Source organism: Glycine max, chromosome 4 (genome assembly GCF_000004515.6).
Source record: "Glycine max cultivar Williams 82 chromosome 4, Glycine_max_v4.0, whole genome shotgun sequence".
Classification (NCBI taxonomy): Eukaryota; Viridiplantae; Streptophyta; class Magnoliopsida; order Fabales; family Fabaceae; genus Glycine; species Glycine max.
Window position 1 is genome coordinate 33,046,435 of NC_016091.4, and position 20,239 is coordinate 33,066,673.

A 20,239-nucleotide genomic window follows, 5' to 3' on the forward strand; every position below is an offset into this window, starting at 1 on the left:
TTTTCCTTTCCGAGATGTTTTTCCTTATGTCAGCCTGTGTAGGTTTATAGCCTAGCCCTAATTTCTCGAGGTTTCCTTTGATATTTACCAGGCTGTCCCTGCCGCCATTATTCTTGCCCAAACCCATTTCAGGCTTGTAGACATGCCCTAACATTACCCTGGCCACCATCATTGCCGCGCCAGACAGCCGGGGCTACCTTGGGAGGGATTCTATGGAGGCATTGGTTACCACCTCAAAGGATTGGAAATCCGTTTCCAACTACTCTTCTGCAGCTTCCACATATGGCGTAGAGGAAGAACAACTCACCAGGACGTCTTCCTAGCCCCATACTATGGCCAAATGTCCTTCCACCACAAATTTCAGCTTCTGGTGGAGTGTGGAGGGGACGACTCCCACTGAGTGGATCCATGGATGCCCCAATAGACAGCTATAAGTCGGGTTGATATCCATCACTTAGAATGTAACTCGGTAGGTGTGAGGCCCTATCTGTACTGGAAGGCCCGGACCACCATAGAACTCGACCTCAGGTGGGAGGCGTTGAACGACAACTTCTACAACGTGCTCTTGGACATCACATTCAGGCTTGAGCCATTGTCGATGAGAACTTTAGCCATAATGTGTTCCATGCATTTGACTGACACATGTAAATCCCTATTATGCCCTCTCCCCTTGCGGGAATTTCTTCCTCGGCAAAGGTGAGGTAGTTGTTGGCTGTGATGTTATTGATGATCCCCTCAAAGCCCTCCATGGAGATGTCTTGGGCCACGTGAGCTTCATTCAAAACCTTCACCAATAAAGCTCGGTGAGGCTCAGAGCTCATGAGCAGTTCCAGAAGAGAGACCCTAGCCGGGGTCTTGTTGATTTGTTCAATGACCTTGAACTCGCTCTGTTGGATAATGCGGAGGAACTTGCTGGCCTCCTCTAGCGATACCTCTTTCTTGCCGTGGTCCTTTTTTCCCTCGACAAACCTCTCTGTCGGAACATCCTCGCACGGTGCGGGGATCGCCTTGATGTTTTGTCCATCGATCACCTTTGTTTTCCTTCTAGCGTTCATGGGTTGCGCTGGTAGGTCGGGGGGTGCGAACACACGACCGCTGCAGGTTATGCCACTTAAGCCAGAGATGTTGGTTACTTTGGCTGACAGTGAGCCGATGTTGGTAGCTTCTCCCTTCCTATCGCCTGGAGGGGCGTACTTCCATGGGACTGTGTTGCTATTTTTGTAAGTGAGAGGAACAAGTCTAACGCCCGATACCGCCGAGGGGACTCGGGGCCTTTGGGGAGCAGTGCCCCTGGTGAAGTGTATCACCAAGGGTTTAGGTTTCCTAGGACTTTCCTTATCTGCCGACTGCATGCAGATATGCTGTTCCTCTTTCTCCTCGCTATTGACTTCAAGTCGGCCTTGATCTATCATTTGTTGTAATAGATGCCCTACCGCTGAACAAGCTTCCATGTCGTGCGGCATGCCCGGATGCATTAAACAGGAGTCCTTTTCATGCCCACCGCGGGGATTGACACCCGTCTTTTGTAAGGCTTCATAGATAAACCCTCTGGAGGTCGTTACATCCTTTAAATGTTTGTGTTTGTGCGACCTACACAACTCGATGGCATTAACAGCTGCCCCTCCATGGTTGGCGAGTGGGTTTGTTTTTACATTGGGCCCATCCTCTTGAAACGTCAACCATCTTGCTTCTATCAAACTTTGGACCTTATGTTTCAAGGCCATGCACTGTTCGACCGAGTGGCCCGGGGTTCCCCCATGGTATGCGCAGGTCGCATTGAGGTTATACCATTTTGGGAAAGGAGACTGGTAGATCCTTCCCGGAGTCACCACGGCCAATTGGTTGGCAATGAGAGATGGCAAGAGGTCCCCGTACGCCATTGCGATCGGGGTGAATTCTGGAGCCTTTCTTGGTGGAGGGTTCCTCGCCGTGTCGGAGCCTACGCCAAGGTGGGCATGGCTAGCCGGGCGAGGATAGGCTAGAGCCAAAGCTTGTGGGGGCCTCTATGTTGACACGGGCGCCTATGGCTGGGCGGGCGCTAAGTTGAAGAGCTCCCGGCGTGGGCCGAAAAGCTCGGGTGATGTTGTGCATATTGGTGGGTACCGTGGGAGGTTTTCTGCAGCTTGGGCCATGCAGGCGTTGAAGTGACGGCGTGGGCATCTCCCTCCTTCCTCATTGCCCTAGCTGTTCCAGTCCTCCTACTGCTGGTACCGATGGGGGAGACGTAATCGAACTTCCCCCTTTTCAAACCCACTTCGATCCTTTCTCCGGCGAATACCAAGTCCGTGAAGCTAGAGGGCATGTAACCCACTAACTTCTCATAGTAGAATACAGGCAAGGTATCCACTATCATTGTAATCATTTCCCTCTCGACCATGGAAGGGGCCACTTGTGCTACTAGATCTCTCCAACGCTGAGCATATTCTTTAAAAGACTCGTGTTCATGCATGCTCGTGTTTTGCAGCTGGGTTCGGTCGGGAACCATGTCAGTGTTGTACTGATACTGCCTAAGGAAGGCAGTAATCAGATCCTTCCAAGTGCGGATGCGGGAAGCTTTTAGGTTAGTGTACCAGATGACCGCTGACCCATCCAAACTATCTTGAAAGAAGTGCATTAATAACTTCTCGTCCCTGGAATATGCACCCATCTTCCGACAATACATTTTTAAGTGATTTTAAGGACACGTCGTCCCCTTGTACCTATCGAAGTCAGGTACTTTGAACTTCGGAGGAAAGATGACGTCCGGCACCAAGCACAGGTCAGTCATATCCGCGAAAGGATAATCGCCAAACCCCTTGACGGCCCTCAATCTCTCTTCGATGAGATCGAGTTTTTCCTTTCCTTCCGCTGCCGAGGGAGGCCCTCCCACGGATAGAAGTATTGGCTGCATTGGGCGGGGTTGACGCACTCCCGCAATGTTGGGTTGAGGTAGTGCGTTGGGTGCCGGCCCCTCAGTGGGAAATGGGGGGTAGGAATCGACTTCCCCATGAGTGCGCTCTCGAGGATCCTCGTGGGCACTGTCAGGATGTCGAAGAGGCTGCCCGTCGAGGATGAGGGGAATAATGTGACCCTCGTCTTCATGCGTGGTCAGTGGCGTGTAGTTGGGCGGTAAACCATAGGGGTACGCACCTTGGTTGTACCCCAGATGGGGGTTGTTGGCATGCCCCAGCGTGTTCCTCCCTCGTCCCATAATGTTCGGAATGGGATGGTGCACCGCAGTTGGGAGAATCGGGTCTGCTTCGACAGCCGTGCTAGTGGCAACGGTGGTGGTCACGTTACTCTCCATTAGTCGTTTCATTCCCAGCATGGCTTCCATCATAGAAGCCATTTGTTCCTTCAAAGCCGACATGTCGGCTTTCATCTGTTCTTGTACCTCCTCTAAGTCACCCATCGTCCTAGACTTGGATCTGGTGCGATAGGGATGCCTCGGGGCGCGTTTAGTTATAGTGCCTTCCCTAAAGAGACAAAATGTGAGGAGTACGTAACGAGGAATTTAAACATGAATTCATGCTAGAGATAAAGTGTCGGAGAATTTGATTCACACTGTCCTTTTCTGGAGTAAACTCATAGGATAAAAAACATTTTATTCAGAAAGTTACAACTAGTCAAGATCTGAGTGACAATACAAACTCCCTAACGGTTCCTAATTATATGGGCCATCAATTCTATCATATGCTGACAATAGCTGAGGAGCTCGTGGATTTCCTCGGGGGCGGAGTATGCATCTGCCATTGCTTTGGCCTTTGCCAGCAATCAGGGAAGATCTTGACTCCCGTTCAAAGTAAGAGCAAATCGGTCCATCCATATCATCACTTCTCGGTGCAATGAGTCAATCACCCTTTCCCTAGCCTCCTTTTTCTGCGTACACCTGGGTGTATTCATCCGCCACCTTGTGCTCGTGGGTGGTGGCCAAATCTAATTCTTCTTTGTACTTGCTGATGATGGCCAACATGTTTGTTTCGATCTCGCTCAGCCGTTGGGACAAGCTCCTTTTTTACCTCAGGCAAGTCTTCAATTCGTCTTTCAGAATCATGCCTTCTACTCATGACTACTCCCTTTCCTCTCTTCGGAGTTTAAGTTCGTTGTTACTGCCCCACAAAGTCCCTCAGAACTTGTTCCGACCGTGTTCTTCCTTGCAGGCCCTTTTGGTCTCTTGCTCCAAGGCGTTGGTGGTGGCTATGTTGACGTCTCTCAGTTTGGCATTCTCCCTTTGGATCCTAATGGTTGTTGATTTGAACTTTTCCTTGATCGCTTGGGCTTTCTCAAGCTCCACTTTGAGGGCTTGCACCTCTTCGCTTTCTTCCGGGGCTTCAACCTCCTCCCCCTTAGCGGCTCTCAACCTCAGGAGCTAATCCAGACCTTGTGCGTAGGCTTTCAACCACCTATGGTAGCCGCTGATGGTCCTATTGCTACTCCCCCTAAGTTCTTTGTCCTTCTTTTGCACCATTTCCCATGCCTTGCGGACTCCTTGAAGCACCCCCGTGTTGGGGATACTGAAACCTCGTGCAATAAAAGGTGTGAGGCCTTCCTCTGACAGTGCCCCCCTCATGGGGTAGCCCAGTTGTCTTATGGCGAGGACAAGATTATAATTAATGCAACCCCTCGTCCCCATCAAGGGAACATTTGGAAAGCCTCCGCATGAGAAAATAATCTCAGCTTTTCCTTCCTTCCATCAAGGGAACCAATTGATAGACGCTCCTTCTTTGCTTGCTAAGAGTCGGTCCCAATTCACCTCTCTTTTCTCGATGCACGAGCGGTGACCTTCTAGCAGGCAAACGTGTCTCCCTTCTTGGTGGAAAAGGTGTGATGCCAACCATACGTAGAGGGCCGGTGTACAGCAAACAATCCTCGCACTGTTCTTCTCACATCTTCGGTCAAATGTGTCATACAGGTCGGCTAAGATAGCGACGATCGGGCTTTCCTTGCGGTCGTGAAAGGCGAGAAAAGCGTCAATCGCTGCTAGGTCCACCAACCCATCCACGTTTGGAAAGAGGACCACTTCGAAGATCAAGAGTGCCAGGACATCAATGAATGGAGCCCATTCGTCTTGACTTTCCAAGGCTCTTACCTTTGCTTCCAAACATTTCCTTGGTACTCCAACCACTCCATTTTCGACTTGCTTCCCCCGGTCCAATTCCTGTGCCGAGATTTTGACTATTTTGGAAATTCTAGCCAAGGAGGGATAGAACCATGAGAAAAGATATGGTTACCTTCCTCCCAGCAGGCATCCCAGGATCTCTTCAAACTCTTCTACCATGGGTGTTAACTAGAAGTCCCCATAGGTGAGGCACCTCAAGGGCTGGTCATAATACTGGGTGAGGGAGGCAACGGCCTCCGTGGAGACCTCTTCCATAGCTAGGTCCCAAATCTTACCATAGGCTTTGCGGAAGGGTTGCCGCTGGACTTGACCCATCAATTGTCCTAATTCTTTCAGACTGGTGACTCCTAGGCTCTTGATCTTGACTTGATAGAACCTCTTTTTAAGCAAAGGTGCTTGACTTGATCCCATGTTTTACTAGAGTGAAAAAAGTCCTGTGTGAATCAATACTTTGACATCTACCATGGGCGAATGGATGGATGAATGAAGAAATTCTTATGTAATGCATGACACAAACGCATTTTACGGACACGAGAGCCCGGAAGATTATCTCTTTTCAATTACAGCATTTGGACAACACAGTGCCCCACACATGCACTTAAGAAGGTGACACAGACCTTCCGGCTTCTCGTGACAAATGAGAGGACCAAAAAACAATGTGAGCGCAATGATGCGGCGCAGATGCGAAAAAGCACAACACGGGGATGTACACGGTAGGGCAATACCCACAAATAAACATACAACAAAGGTGTACATGAAATTTAAGTTATATGCATGGCAATAAGTAAAAAGCACGCAGCATGTTGGCTTCGTGCCCCTATTTTAGGGACCTAAACGGGAGGAACTAAAAGACTTTTAGTGATAATTCCCAAGGTGGTCATATCTCTCTTGATGGTTTCTAGAGGTATCATCCCCTTCGAAAAAACATATTGCGGCAGTAAGGACTACCAGCAACAATATGTTATCAAAGAGAAAAACTTTAGATAAGGGTTCACTATTATCAAGCAAGTCAGAGACCCAACATGACCACAGATTCACCTCCACTCCTTATTTTCCCATGGACCCGAGTATAGGGCCCCTTTTCAACTCACCGTGTGTGCAAAAAGGAGTTGGTGTTGTGTGCATCAAATGAATACATATTTATCTCATGTATACATTAAAACACACTTGCAGCATCAAAGAAGTTTATACAAGAACATAAAGGAAAAAGGAAACCGATAAAAAGGAAAACACAACTTTTGCACAAAAGATTAATAGGCCTAACTCTCTAAAAACAGTCCCCAGTGGAGTCGCCAACTGTCACAACCTACCTTTCGGTGGAAGGGCGACGCGAGGGCTCACGGGTGCATCTTCCAAGGGAGGAAGGCGCGCGGAGTCGCCACCAACGTTTATTCGAGGAAAATGTCAAAAAAACCGGAAAAGTGTGGTCTATGAACTTTAATCGTGAAAGGTTTGAGAGTTTTTTTTACGCATGGGGAAGGTATTAGCACTCCACGCGTCAGTCACAAGGGACGACAACCTTTAATCAAGTGTGCAAATATGACTTCAAAATTATGTATTTTCCCCTTTTTATGTTTTTTAACTTTTTATGGACCTTTTTGTATTTTTATCTTTTTGTGGTCGACAAAGGTGTTTCCCTTGCTCCTACGTATTCCTCAATTGCGATGAGAAAATCAGACCTACGTAGTTCTTTCAGAACTAAATGTTGGTTAAGTTGTTTTTATCTTTTTTCGCAAGATAGATTTTAATTGAACAGAGGTCATTTAAGGCGTTGGACCATAAAACGATCTTTTGATTCTTTTGAAAGGAGAGAAACGTTAAGGAATTGGACCATTAACGATCTCTTGGTTGTGAAAGAAGAGAAACGTTAAGGCGTTGGACCATTAACGATCTCTTGGGGTTGTAGAAGCAAAGCTTCATGATGAATCAAGAGTGATTCAAAGATGTTTTGATGATAACAAAGATGATAACAAAAGATGATGACAAAGGTGATGACAAAAAGCTCAAAGGACAATCAAAGAATGAGTTCAAGATATTCAAGATAGAATCAAGAACACTTCAAGATTCAAGAGGAAAGTTATTTCAAGAATCAAGAATCAAGATTCAAGAGATCAAGATTCAAGACTCAAGATTCAAGAATCAAGAAAAGGCATAATCAAGATAAGTATGAAAAGGTTTTTTCAAAAACTGAGTAGCACATGGATTTTTCTCAAAACATGTTTACCAAAGAGTTTTTACTCTCTGGTAATCAATTACCATATTGTTGTAATCGATTACCAGTAGCAAAATGAATTTGAAAAATTTTTCAAATGAATTTACATAGTTCCAATTGATTTCAAAAAGTTGTAATCGATTACCAGTGCCTTTGAACGTTGAAATTCAAATTCAAAAGTGAAGAGTCACATCCTTTCACATAAAAGCTTTGTGTAATCGATTACACTAATTTGGTAATCGATTACCAGTGATTGTTTCTGAATAAATCAAAAGATGTAACTCTTCAAATGGTTTTTGACTTTTTCAAATTGGTTTTAAGTTTTTCTAAAAGTCATAACTCTTCTAAATGGTTCTCTTGACCAGACATGAAGAGTCTATAAAAGCAAGGCTTTGATTTGCTTCTCAATATACTTTTCCAATCAATCTTATAAAATCATTTACAAGCCTTGAATCTCTTTGAACTTCTTCTTCTTCTTTGTGCCAAAAGCTTTCCAAAGTTTTCTGGTTTTCTAAATCTTGAAAACTTGTGCTATTCATTCTTTTCATCTCTTCTCCCTTTGCCAAAAAGAATTCGCCAAGGACTAACCGCCTGAATTCTTTTTGTGTCTCTCTTCTCCCTTTTCCAAAAGAACAAAGGACTAACCGCCTGAATTCTTTTGTGTCTCCCTTCTCCCTTGTCAAAGAATTCAAAACGACACAGTCTGAGAATTCTTTTGATTCTTCCCTTTCCCTTATACAAAAGTGTTCAAAGGACTAACTGCCTGAGAATTCTTTTGTATCCCCATTCACAAAGTATGAAAGGTTTAACCGCTTGAGATCTTTGTCTTAACACATTGGAGGGTACATCCCTTGTGGCACAAGTAGAGGGTACATCTACTTGGGTTTGACTGAGAACAAGAGAGGGTACATCTCTTGTGGATCAGTTCTAGTGGAGGGTACATCCACTAGGGTTTCAAAGAGAACAAAGGAGGGTACATCCCTTGTGGATCTTTTCTTGTAAAAGGATTTTTACAAGGTTGAAAGAAATCTCAAGGACCACAGGTCGCTTGGGGACTGGATGTAGGCACGGGTTGTTGCCGAACCAATATAAAAACTCTTGTGTGTTTGTCTCTTTCTTCCCTACTCTTTTAATTTCCGTTGTACATTTAATTTCCGCTTTTACTTTCTGTTAAGTTTCTCTTCTACTATTTATTCTCTTAACAACTTAGTAAAAGCCTTAGAAGAGTAGTTTTTTAATTAGTAAAGGTTTGGGAATAATTAATTCAACCCCCCCCCCTTCTTAATTATTCTGAGGTCACTCGATCCAACAGGTGTGATCGACAAAAGCGGGACTTTTGCTCCTATGTATCCTCAATTGCGATGAGGAACTCAGACCTATGTAGTTCTTGAAAAAGTGATAAAGTTATGTATTGATTTTATGCTTTGAATGATCCATTTTAACCATTAAAAGCAAAGAGGACCATTTTTAAGGCGTTGGACCTTAAAACGGTTTTGAGTGACTTTTGCGGACAAAGCTTGATTTGTGAGTTGATTTTAGCCTTAGTTTCACTTCGGTTATTAGTCAATTCATTCAAAGAAACTTTCAAAGAAAAAAAATGTCCGATTGATTTTTTTTTATTATTTTATTCAAAGATATTTTGATTATTTTATTATTATTTTGCCTTTTTTTTATTTAACCGAGGTTACAGCGTGAACGATCAGTTGGATTTTATTTTAACGGTGATTAAACGAGATTACAACACAGATGATCAGTTGGGATTCATTTTATCATTTATTAGGCGAGAAAACGGCTTAAATACGGTTAAAGCTCGTTAAAAATGAACAAGAAAAAGGTATGGAAAGTAAACAAAATGAAAGTGAAAGTACATAAAACAAGTAGGGACCACTAAGGGTACATAGAATGAATTGAAAGATTCGATTTCGGGAACTTACCGGTTGAAGACCGAAGAACGATGAAGAACGGACGAAGAACGATGAAGAATTTCCACAGAATCGCTTAGGGAAACGTCTCGGAAGTGCCTCATCTTGGATTTTCTTCACGAAAGCAATTTTTCTCACTAATTTTGAGTGATTCCTCAATACCAGAAGGGCTGCACCCATCTACTCTGCCCCCCTTCCCCTATTTATAGGAGAAAATGGGGAGGTGGTTATCGCTCAGCTTGCCCAGGCGAGCTGGTTTGCTTCCACCAGAAGCCACCGCCCTTTTTTGGAAGATTCAGGATGGCCTAAGTGGGCCAAATTACTATTTACACCCCTTTTTACTAAATACACCCCTCTTCTGAGTTTTTTTTTATCGATTTCTTTCCAAAATGTTGCAAAACTTTACGGATTATGCAACAATACTTGTCTTCCTTCCGAAACATCACGAAACTTTACGGATTATGCAACAATGCTTGTTTTGACCTCTGAAATTTTGCAAAACTTTACGGATTACGCAACAATGCTTGTTTTGACTTCTGGAATGTTGTGAAACTTTATGGATTACGCAACAATGCTTGTTTTGACTTCTAGAATGTTGCGAAACTTTACGGATTACGCAACAATGTTCATTTTGAGGGTCCCGAAGGGAGCAAACAAGGTTCAAAAGCCGACCGCAAGTATCCCCGGACGAAATTAGGGTACGACACAAAGACTTCAATGTCTTTAGTTATTTATGCTTTCAAAAGACTACAATGTCTTCATTTACATTTCAAAGACTTCAATGTCTTCAGTCATTTACGCTTTCAAAAGACTACAATGTCTTCATTTATATTTCAAAGACTTCAATGTCTTCCGTCATTTACGCTTTTAAAAGACTACAATGTCTTCATTTACATTTACAAGACTTCAATGTCTTTTGCCTTTTACATTTTACAAGACTTCAATGTCTTCTATCTTTTACACTTTATAAGACTTCAACGTCTTCTGTCTTTTATTGGACTCAATTTCCTTGTCTTTATGATTCTTAGGACTCAACGTCCTCTATTTCTATGATTTGGAAAAAAAAACTTCAAATGTCTTCTACTCTACAGGATTTCAATGTCCTCCATTTTACATTTTATAAGACTTCAATGTCTTTTTGTTTTTTCGGTTTCACTTCCTTGGTTTTCGCCAGTTGCCCGGTCAAATAGCAAGGTCGCTCGAACGAAACTAGTGTCCTTATCTTTACTTCCCTTTTATTTCCAATAAAAGATAAGTAAAGAGGGGTAACTGTCATACCCTAATTTTATCCCGGGATTATCGTTCGTTGATCTTTTGATCCTTGCTAGTTGACTAACGGTGTTGAATGCTAGTTACAATGCGAAATAGATGATCATTCAGTATTTTGATCAAGAATGCGAAAAATACCAAAAAAAGGGGGGGCAAAAGGGTCTTTTCATTGAGTTTCCTAGACCTTAGCTCGCCTAGGGTGAAGGGACCAGCTCGCCTGGGCGAGCCAGTTACTTCAGGAGTAAGAAGGGGTTAAGAAGGGGTTCCAAGGTAGACAAGGTGAGGGAATTGAGAGAAGAGAAAAAGAAGAAGAAGAAAGAAGAGGAAATGAGGCCGAGACGCTACCGAATCGCGACCACGATCATTCCTTACTTCGTTTCTTGTTCTGTGTTCGCAATTAAAATGAATCTTCCAAAAACATAAAATCAATTTAACACACAAACATTCAGACTTAAAGAACTGCGTAAGTCTGAATTCATTATCGCACTTGAGGATATGTAGGAGCAAGGGCAACCCCCTTGTCGACCCAAAAAAAAATATAAAAATATAAAAGGGGAAAATACATAATTTTAAAGTTATGTTACGCAGACTCGATTAAAGGTTGCCGTCTTTTGTGACGGGTGCGAGGGGTGCTAATATCTTTCCTATGCGTAAACAACTCCTGAACCCTTATTTTCAAAATGTGTAGACCTCTTTTTGGGTTTTCTAATGTTTTTCTCGAATAAATGTTGGTGGCGACTCTACTCGTTTTCTCCCTTGGAGACGGACGCTTTGGCTTATCTGTTTTGGTTTTGCCGTCCCATCGTAGGCTAGGTTGCGACAATAGTGAGAAAGAGAAAAAATGATGTGATAAGAAGAGAAAATAAAAAGAATAAAAGATAGTAATGAGATGTTTAAAATAATGAGATCTTCATATATCATTATTTTATAAACAAAGAGTAATAATACACAAACACATTTCATTATTTTCAACACCTCTTTAATACTTCTCATTTATTTTTATCTCTCTTTTTCTATTACATCATAAATCTTATCGTACCTATATTTTTCTCTTTTTTCTCCCTCTCTCTAGGTATTAAATAACATAACGGGTGTTCATGTAATATTTTTCATAAAACAATATGAATTTTTTTAAATATATAATGGGAATTGTTTCTTGAACACCCCATATACTTTCTTTGATCATAATTATAAAACTCTTTTTGAAAATTTGTTTGTCCTTTTTTGTAAGTTTTTTTTTTAATTTATAGATGCATTAATTCTTTTTTCCCTACATACTCTTAATTATTCTTTCTTTAAACATTAATGAGAAACAATTAAGTGGATAGAGAGATAATAAAGGGTAATTTTGGAATGATAATACACATAATTAATTGATAGATTTAATATAATTAACTATTTTTCTTAAAAAACGTGAATTAATTGAAAGAATCTTAAAATTAGGGACGAATAGAATACTGATATACACCAAGAGAGAGAAAAAATAATAGAGAAAAATGGTGTTCAAGAAACATTTCCTATCATGAGTAATGATATACAAATACCTACTTTTCTAACACCACTCATTTCTTTCCATCTCTCTTTTCTTGTGACATCATAAATTTTATCATACCAATATTTTCTTTTTTTTTCTCTCGTTCTCTAGGTGTTAAATAACACATTGAGTATTCATATAACATTTTTCATGAATAAATATGATTTTTTTAAAATATATAATGAGAATTATTTCTTGAACACCCCATATACTAATATACACCTAGAAAAAAAAATCATGTAATAAGTACTCTCCCAATTTTTATTATAAGATCTAATTAATTAATTTATACATGTTAATATCTAAACTATTAGAGTGTTGATGTATCACGGTTAAAGGTGTACTGAAATTGTGTGAATCTTAAAAAAAAAAAAAAAGTGAGATGGCATGTGAAACCCCTTCTCCATCGGCACTATTCTGTGGGGACAAAGCATGAAAATTTAGTCATGCAATGTCAATAGGAGGCTTTGGTAGAGTATATAGCAAATGAAACCTGATGAGGGGTAGTATAAGGGACGTGATGAGTGATGTGATGAGGGGTAGTATAAGGGACGGGCGTGGAGGTTTGTTAGTTGGCTTTAGTTCCCTGTCAACTCGCACCTGCGCACCACGTGAAGTGCTACAACTTTAAACTTCTTCTATCCACTCATTTCTTACATTGCATATCATATGCTAAATACCTTCACTTTTTTTTTCTCCAAAAAAAGCAAAGATTACGAAAAAATAAAAAAAAGTAAAAAGATGCTTTTTCCTTCTTTGTCTACAATAAATTGCCCTTCTCGGATTCTTTATCTCTTACACCACACCACATCACATCTAGCTATCTTTCTTTACTGCTCACTCAGGTTCCCTTTTCACTCTCTTTCTCTCCCTGTAATGAATTTACTGTTTGTGCTGTCTTTCTCAATCTGTAGTACTAGCGTGATGAATTGCCAATTGTACAATTACACTATGGTCACTCTCACTCTCTCTCACACACACACTCGAACACAAACACACACATGTTGCATCATTAGTTAAACCCTGTCTACCTCAATCACTCTCTACTAAACACAAAGTATATCTCAAATTAATTGTTGGATTTTGTTTGCAGGGAGAAAGAAAGAAAGTAAAATCTAAAACGCAATGAAAAGGCTGAAATAGATCGATGATATATGCTGTTGTTCAATAGTAGAGGGAGGGTGAATAAGTGAAGTACTACACATCGTTCTCAATCTTTTTCTTAATAGTCCTATAATATCTATAACTCTGCACCTCCAACGAGGGTAGTAGTAAAGTAGGGTTATATTTGGTGCAATAATATGCAATCTCAAAGTTCAGATACGTTTCCCTCTCACAATGGCAATGACCCAATTTCCTGTTATGACCCAGCATTTTACTACTACAATAGCAGGCCCTTTTCTCCCATTGACTCTGAAAGCAACCCAACATCAAAACAAGACAACAACAACAACTGTGACCTCGTTCCTTCTCCTACTCCTTTGTCCTTTTTCCACTTTCCTTCTTCTCCCTTTGAAGACACTCAAAATCAAATTTTGCTCGAACAACACCACGATTTTCTCCTTCAGTTTCACCATCAATCTCTCCCCAAAGACCCCGTGCCTCAACCGGCAGTTATCACCACCATGGATCCTTTTGTTAAAAAGAGTGACCAGATCCAAAGAAAAAGACCTGGCAAGAGAGACAGGCACAGCAAGATCAACACCGCAAGAGGGTTGAGGGATCGGAGAATGAGACTTTCCCTTGAAGTTGCAAAGAGGTTTTTCGGCCTTCAAGATATGCTGAACTTTGACAAAGCAAGCAAGACCGTGGAGTGGTTATTGAACCAAGCAAAAGTAGAAATCAACCGTTTAGTGAAAGAGAAGAAGAAGAATGATCATCATCATCAAAGTTGTAGCAGTGCTAGTTCGGAATGTGAAGAAGGTGTGTCTAGTCTTGATGAGGTTGTAGTAAGTCGAGATCAAGAACAACAACAACAACAACAACAAGAGAAGGTGGAAAAAGTTGTAAAGAGAAGGGTCAAAAACTCTAGAAAGATCAGTGCATTTGACCCTCTTGCAAAAGAGTGTAGGGAAAGGGCAAGGGAAAGAGCAAGAGAGAGGACAAGAGAAAAGATGAGAAGCCGTGGAGTTCTAGCTGAAGAATCAAAGCAATGTGGAGAGGAAACAAATCAGGATCTGATCCAATTGGGTTCTTCGAACCCCTTTGAAACCGGAGATCAAGAATCTGGTGCCAAGACAAGTCACAGTGTTGATGTGCATCCTTCTTCCTTGGACGTGATTGCTACTGAGGCTAAAGAACAAAGCTACCGTGCAGTAAAGGAGCATAATGATGATGATGATGATTCTTTGGTTGTTTTGAGCAAATGGAGCCCCTCCTTGATTTTCAATAACTCTGGATTCTCTCAAGATGTAAGTTTCTATTAGTGTCTGGTAGATTATAACTTCCTTCAAATTATTAAATAAATGTAATGCTGCTGCATTCACGATAATGTTTAGTCATTTTTTAAAATTGAGGGAAAGGAATATTATTATTATTATTATATTAAGAATATAAGAAGTAATCAAGCCCATACACATAAATATTATTAACAGAATCAATATCTAAACTTTTTTTTGTTGAATAATCAATATCTAAACTAAAGGATACACAAACCAGAAAATACAAGTGAAGGGATTAACCCACCACATCCAGTCAAACAAACAAGTAGCCTTATTTTTTAACCAAGAACCATCTCTAAACAATTCATCTTAATCCCATTATTCCCATATAATATTTAACAAATCATACCTCTTATAGTTCTTTGAATTAGATTCAATTTTTTTTATATAATTTATTCCAATTTCATGTTAAAAGTCAAAATAATAAATATCTGTTGCCACTTTTTAAATATTTTTTACCATGATTTTCAGAATCAAAATCAATTTTGATAACTATCTTAAAACATTGTTAATATTTTATATATGCAAAGTGAATGCTCAAATTGCATCAATATATAACATTCTGCTGACTAGTCAATGAAATTTTTGCAGCACCAATTTGCAGAATTTCAGTCCTTAGGAAAGCCGTGGGAGACCTAAAACAATCACATCTTTGATGTGACAACAGAAATGCGCGAGCCTGATATGTATTTGTTTACTTTCCTTTCAGAAATTTAACGGAGTAAGGTACTTTCCACTTCTACGAATCTGGTAAAAAATCAATATATAAAACGGTTCTATTTTCATCTCTATACCACGTTTCCTTTTCCATGTTTCTGCTCTGATCCTGGCTACGTACTTACTACTCAGTGACATGGTACAAATTCAATAGTATCTATAACGGCCTTATTCATGCTTTTAATTAAGAAAAATAACTAATTACATTTTTTTTTATCTCAACCTGGGTTAATGCATTCATTATACCACTTGGAACATTTTAGTGAAGATGTTTCAAATGCATTTACATATTTTTTTGTCTTCTTTGTGATGGTATTGACACATTTCATTATTTTAAAATAAGTCCAATAGGAATCGGATAATATTGGGTCACTTCTCAGATGTATATTTTAGATTGTCTGTGGGTAGCATCCCCAGTGTATTCCAATGTGTTATACTTATCTTTATAGACGTGACTGAATAGACACTTGGGTGATCCACACATTTCCTTCAAATTCAAGCTTAAAATTGACTTCGTCATTTGAATATTCAACATAGTATTATCTGCTCGTTAGAAAATATTAAGGAATATAAGGATGTAACTAAACATGTTAAAGGAAATTACTTAAAACTAAAATATATTTAATGAATAATGTTATAGGATATTCTTGAACACACTTTTTATATACATTTTCTATTGGTTAAATTTATTGAAAGTTACATAATGATGAATATATATAACTCATTAAACAAAGTGTGAGCCCTTATTACTTTTAATAAAATTTCACTCATCAATAAATATTGTTATCATTTCTGAAAATATAAAATAGTGTATGAATATCAAGTTTCTAAATTGAAACGTCAGAATTGGAGACTAATAAGACAAAGAAAGAAAAAAAGTGTAAGTGTAATATATATAAAGAGGGAGAGAGAGGGAGAGAGAGATTTTAAGACTAATTACAATAAAAACAATAATTTTGTGATCAAAATTTTAGAAATAAAATTGGAAGTAAGCCACCCAGTTTCTCAATATAATGAAGAAAACTTAATAACGCATGTAGTTTATGACAATTTCTGTTAAAATAATTTGTCCTTAAAATTTTAACAATTTTTTAGTTTGTTGTCGTTTAAAGTGCGTGAATTTCCTAATTACTTTAGACATGTCAAATTCAAATTCATATTGAAGAATATATTCATATTCATTGCTTGGCCGGCCGGTAGGGACAATCATGTGAAAATGAATATTGTGTCACTTCAAATATTTCTTCTAAGACACAAAAGAGCTAAAAACAAGCTGGTCAACTGGTATATATATACGACATGCATGTGGTTATCAAATCCTTGCAATATTGTGTTATGCTACTGTATACTGACAAGACTCTTTTGATTTATTTAGGCTAGCTGTTGGACTTAATTAAGTGTAGGTCTTTATCTTGGTTCTTGGATTAAAATTACTCAAACTTATCTCCTTCTCTTGTTGATGTACTAATTCATAGATTGTATAAATTCTTTTATTAGATGATGATTTGGTTATTCTAAGATGTAAATTACAACTTTAAAAATATTTTTTTCGGCTTAAAAAAAAATATTTTTATGATGAGAAAAGTTTTCTAACGAGATAACACTTTCTTAACAAAGCATAATATATTTCTTTTTGCTGGCTAACTTTTCAAACAAAACACTCTTCCCATAGGTTTATTTATTGCTCAATTGGCTGATGTCTGTTTTCATCTGTATATCTCCTTTCAGCTAGCAAGAAGAAATACACGTGATTGAAAGCTATTAGTAAAGACAGAAAATTGTAAAAGAAAGACAAATCTTACCAAGGGATTAAAGTAAGAGTAACATGTGAGAAGTCAGCTGCATAACATGTTTGTTTTTGAAATCACAGACAATTTAAGTTACAATTTTGTCCTTTTTAGAAAAGGAAAAGGATGACATACATGTACTTCATCTAAAAGAAATTGTAAAGCAAACTATGAAATATATGTGTGCACACAAGAAATGTAGGCTAATTAAGAATAGGTTTAGCAAAGACATGTTTCCTAATTATTAGTCACAAAATTCTTAGTGATCAAAGTTAGAATCCTCGCATGACTCACTTACATAGATGAAGCATTAGACTTTATCCGGGCAAAGGCTTGCAAATAGTGCAATATGGGCAACATATTACATATGAAGGCTTGTTGCAAGCACATTGAAGCATTTAGGTTATAGGAAAAGAGTAAAAAATTCTTAGACCTAAAATAATTTCTTTACTGAAGTATGTATATACTGCAAGATTAAGAAAAGATGCTTAACAAGTTCTTTCCAAATACAGTACTATGACATGTTTATTGTTTAACTTATTCATGGCTGTATTGCTGAATTTACTCTTAGAGTAAACCACTGTTAAGTAGTTATATAAGCTAGCCAGATGCTTTCTCGGGAATATTGGAATGCAAACCTTACGACATGTTTTAGACTATAACCTAATAAAATCTTAAGGGTTGCACGTTAATTTACTAAAACTGAAAATTCCAATATCTTCATCTTTCAAATTTCAGTGAATTGTCTTTACTCAACAAACAAGTTTGATGTTTTGGGCACTAGTAAAACTTATCATAATGTTGTTTTCGAAGAAAACTCGGGTACACTATCTTGGTTACTTGTGGTATTATTCTTTGGTCAAAGTTAGAAATTTACCTGAATAAATAGCATCAAACTTTTCATGTTAACCTTTATTATATTGTGCGAATTATTAATGATAAAATTTAATTAATTTCAATTGAAAGACAGTGTTACTATAGCACTTAAAATATACTTAATTAATACAGTGTATTGTCCTTGTTTTTTTCTGTTCTACACATTAATTTTGAAACCAGCAGCTTTCCCTTTTAGATATAGCCCTCCGGAATTCATTTAGACGAAATGGGCAAAGTTGTCATAATTAATTACCATGCACCGAAAGAGAAATCTGACAACTGATTGATCAATGGTGATTTTCCTTTTCTCTGTTTTCTGTAATTCAGTTAGGTACCTATACTCTTAGCTTGTTAGTGATAGCACTTATCTCCTTTTCTTTTTCTCTTTCTGTTATCTCTTGTGTAGGGTGGCCTCTATCTAGTTTACCTTCTTTTGGGGTCATAAGTTTTCTTTAATCAGAACCTGAAAACGAAAAAAAAAACATATCAGTAATGTTGTGATGTTTGAATTTTTGCAGGGTAAAGCTAGATTAAGTTTGTATTTTGATAAGATTAAAAATTAAAAATATTGAGTAAAAGAGATCATGTATACTTCTATTCATCCTTTAAGTGAACATTTATGAGTTACTAAATCATGATAGCTTTTGTATTGAAGTGATTATAGGCGTAAGTAACAGTAGTTGAATATTGAAATCATGTCTAGCCCTGAAAGTTTGAAACACTAACTAAACATACAAAGAAAAAGAGGAATGTCTCAAAATATCACTGAAAAAGGTTGAAGTTATGAGCTAGTAAGGAAGAAGATCAGAATATATCATGCACAAGAGATGTCCACCCACCAAGCCCTACATCTTTTATTGTGAACATTCATTTTAGTTCCTAGAAGGTTGAGTTGACATCACTTAGGTCTTTGCAAGATGCATGACAATTATAATCTCTTAATCATACCTGTGACATGAAAATCATCCTTTTATATTATTATAAGGGGCCAAATCAATATTCACTTTCTATGATTTGAAAGACTGCATGATATCATGTTTTCTACTATGATAGATTAAATTGGAGTTAATTTTTTTTAAATGATCATTGATTTGATATCACTCTCCATCATTCAAAAGCTAAATTGATATCCTTTGAATGACAAGAAAAATGGAGATCATTGATTTTTTTTCAAATGATCATTGATTTGATATATAATGTTTGTAAGAAGCATAGAATTGGAGAAAAACGTACTACCTGCTTATAACTTGACTTAGGTTAAGTATATGTTCAGACCACTAATTTAGATACTCTCATTAATTAGTCTAACTAGATGTCTGACCTGCATTTGGAGTCATAGTCCTATCAAACATAAGAAAAGCAATTTGTCATCCTTGTTATACTTCAATAATCATTGATTTTTTTATGTCCAAATACACTCAATAAAACAATTAAACGAGATCAGTATCTCATTTTTAGTATAAATATATATTTTAAAATCTGTTTGTTTAATTATATATTTTATTTTCTTTATAAATTTTTACTTTTTAATAAAAATTCATGTTACGTGATACCCATGAATATTTATATAATCCATGGATATCCGCCTAAGGGTAGCCTATTTTCATTCAACGGGACTAGTGAAGGAGGGTTACTATTCATGCTTGCTTTGCCCCTATTTTCATCTCTTATATATGTGATATCTAAGAGAGAGGGAGAGAGACATCTGTCATTTCTAATAAATTTTAGCGAATAGCTAAGAATATTTGAGAGTGTTTCTTTGTTGACTATGATTACAATAAAAGAAATGCTAACCAAATTCTCTAACACTTTATTGGCTTAAATTTATGGGAAATAAAAAAATTTCGCAAGACATATTTCTTATTTTTAAGTAATTTTCTCTCTTAATTTAGAAGTTTTTAGAAGTGAAACTCGCTAAATTTTGTAACTTTTTAAAAAAAATTACTCAATAATTTAAAGAGTGTTAATGACATAATTCCTCTAGAATCAAAAAGTTGATATCCACTCAATCACATCTAACATGTTATAGATTCAAGCCCCAACTTGTTTTTTGGATGAGATAAATGTAAATATTTTTGTAAGTATTTTTTGAGCTGAGAAGCTTTTCCTCTCTAGCCCATCATTTCCCTCATCCCTTGAAATTTAATCTACTAACATTATATTTTGTACCAACACGGGATTTTTTTTTAAAAAAAAAAAAAGTAATTTGGTACATTTTATCCTAGAGAAAATGAAAATAAATGTCAACATGGCAAAAGTAATTTTTTTTATAGAAATCATAAGCATCCTCCAAGTACAAGGAGACAATTATACTCAAGTTGAATAATTTTATCATACGTGAAAAAAATCCTCCCTTAGAGCATCTAACACAATTGTATTCTTA

At 38.1% G+C, this 20,239-nt stretch overlaps 1 protein-coding gene across 2 annotated transcripts; it reads left to right on the forward strand.

Annotated features, from left to right (window-relative positions):
* Positions 1-12,565: 12,565 nt before the first annotated feature.
* Positions 12,566-15,612, forward strand: LOC100784394 (transcription factor DICHOTOMA). 2 transcript variants are annotated; one of them, XM_003523972.5, is made up of 3 exons: positions 12,566-12,880; positions 13,129-14,446; positions 15,068-15,612. In XM_003523972.5, exons 2-3 carry the CDS (start codon positions 13,337-13,339, stop codon positions 15,113-15,115), a joined length of 1,158 nt encoding a protein of 385 aa, XP_003524020.1. In that variant the 5' UTR covers positions 12,566-12,880; positions 13,129-13,336; the 3' UTR covers positions 15,116-15,612. The 2 variants fall into 2 exon arrangements, with proteins under 2 accessions (XP_003524020.1, XP_025984031.1); XM_026128246.2 differs by lacking the exon at positions 12,566-12,880 and having other exon boundaries at positions 13,062-14,446.
* Positions 15,613-20,239: the final 4,627 nt, after the last annotated feature.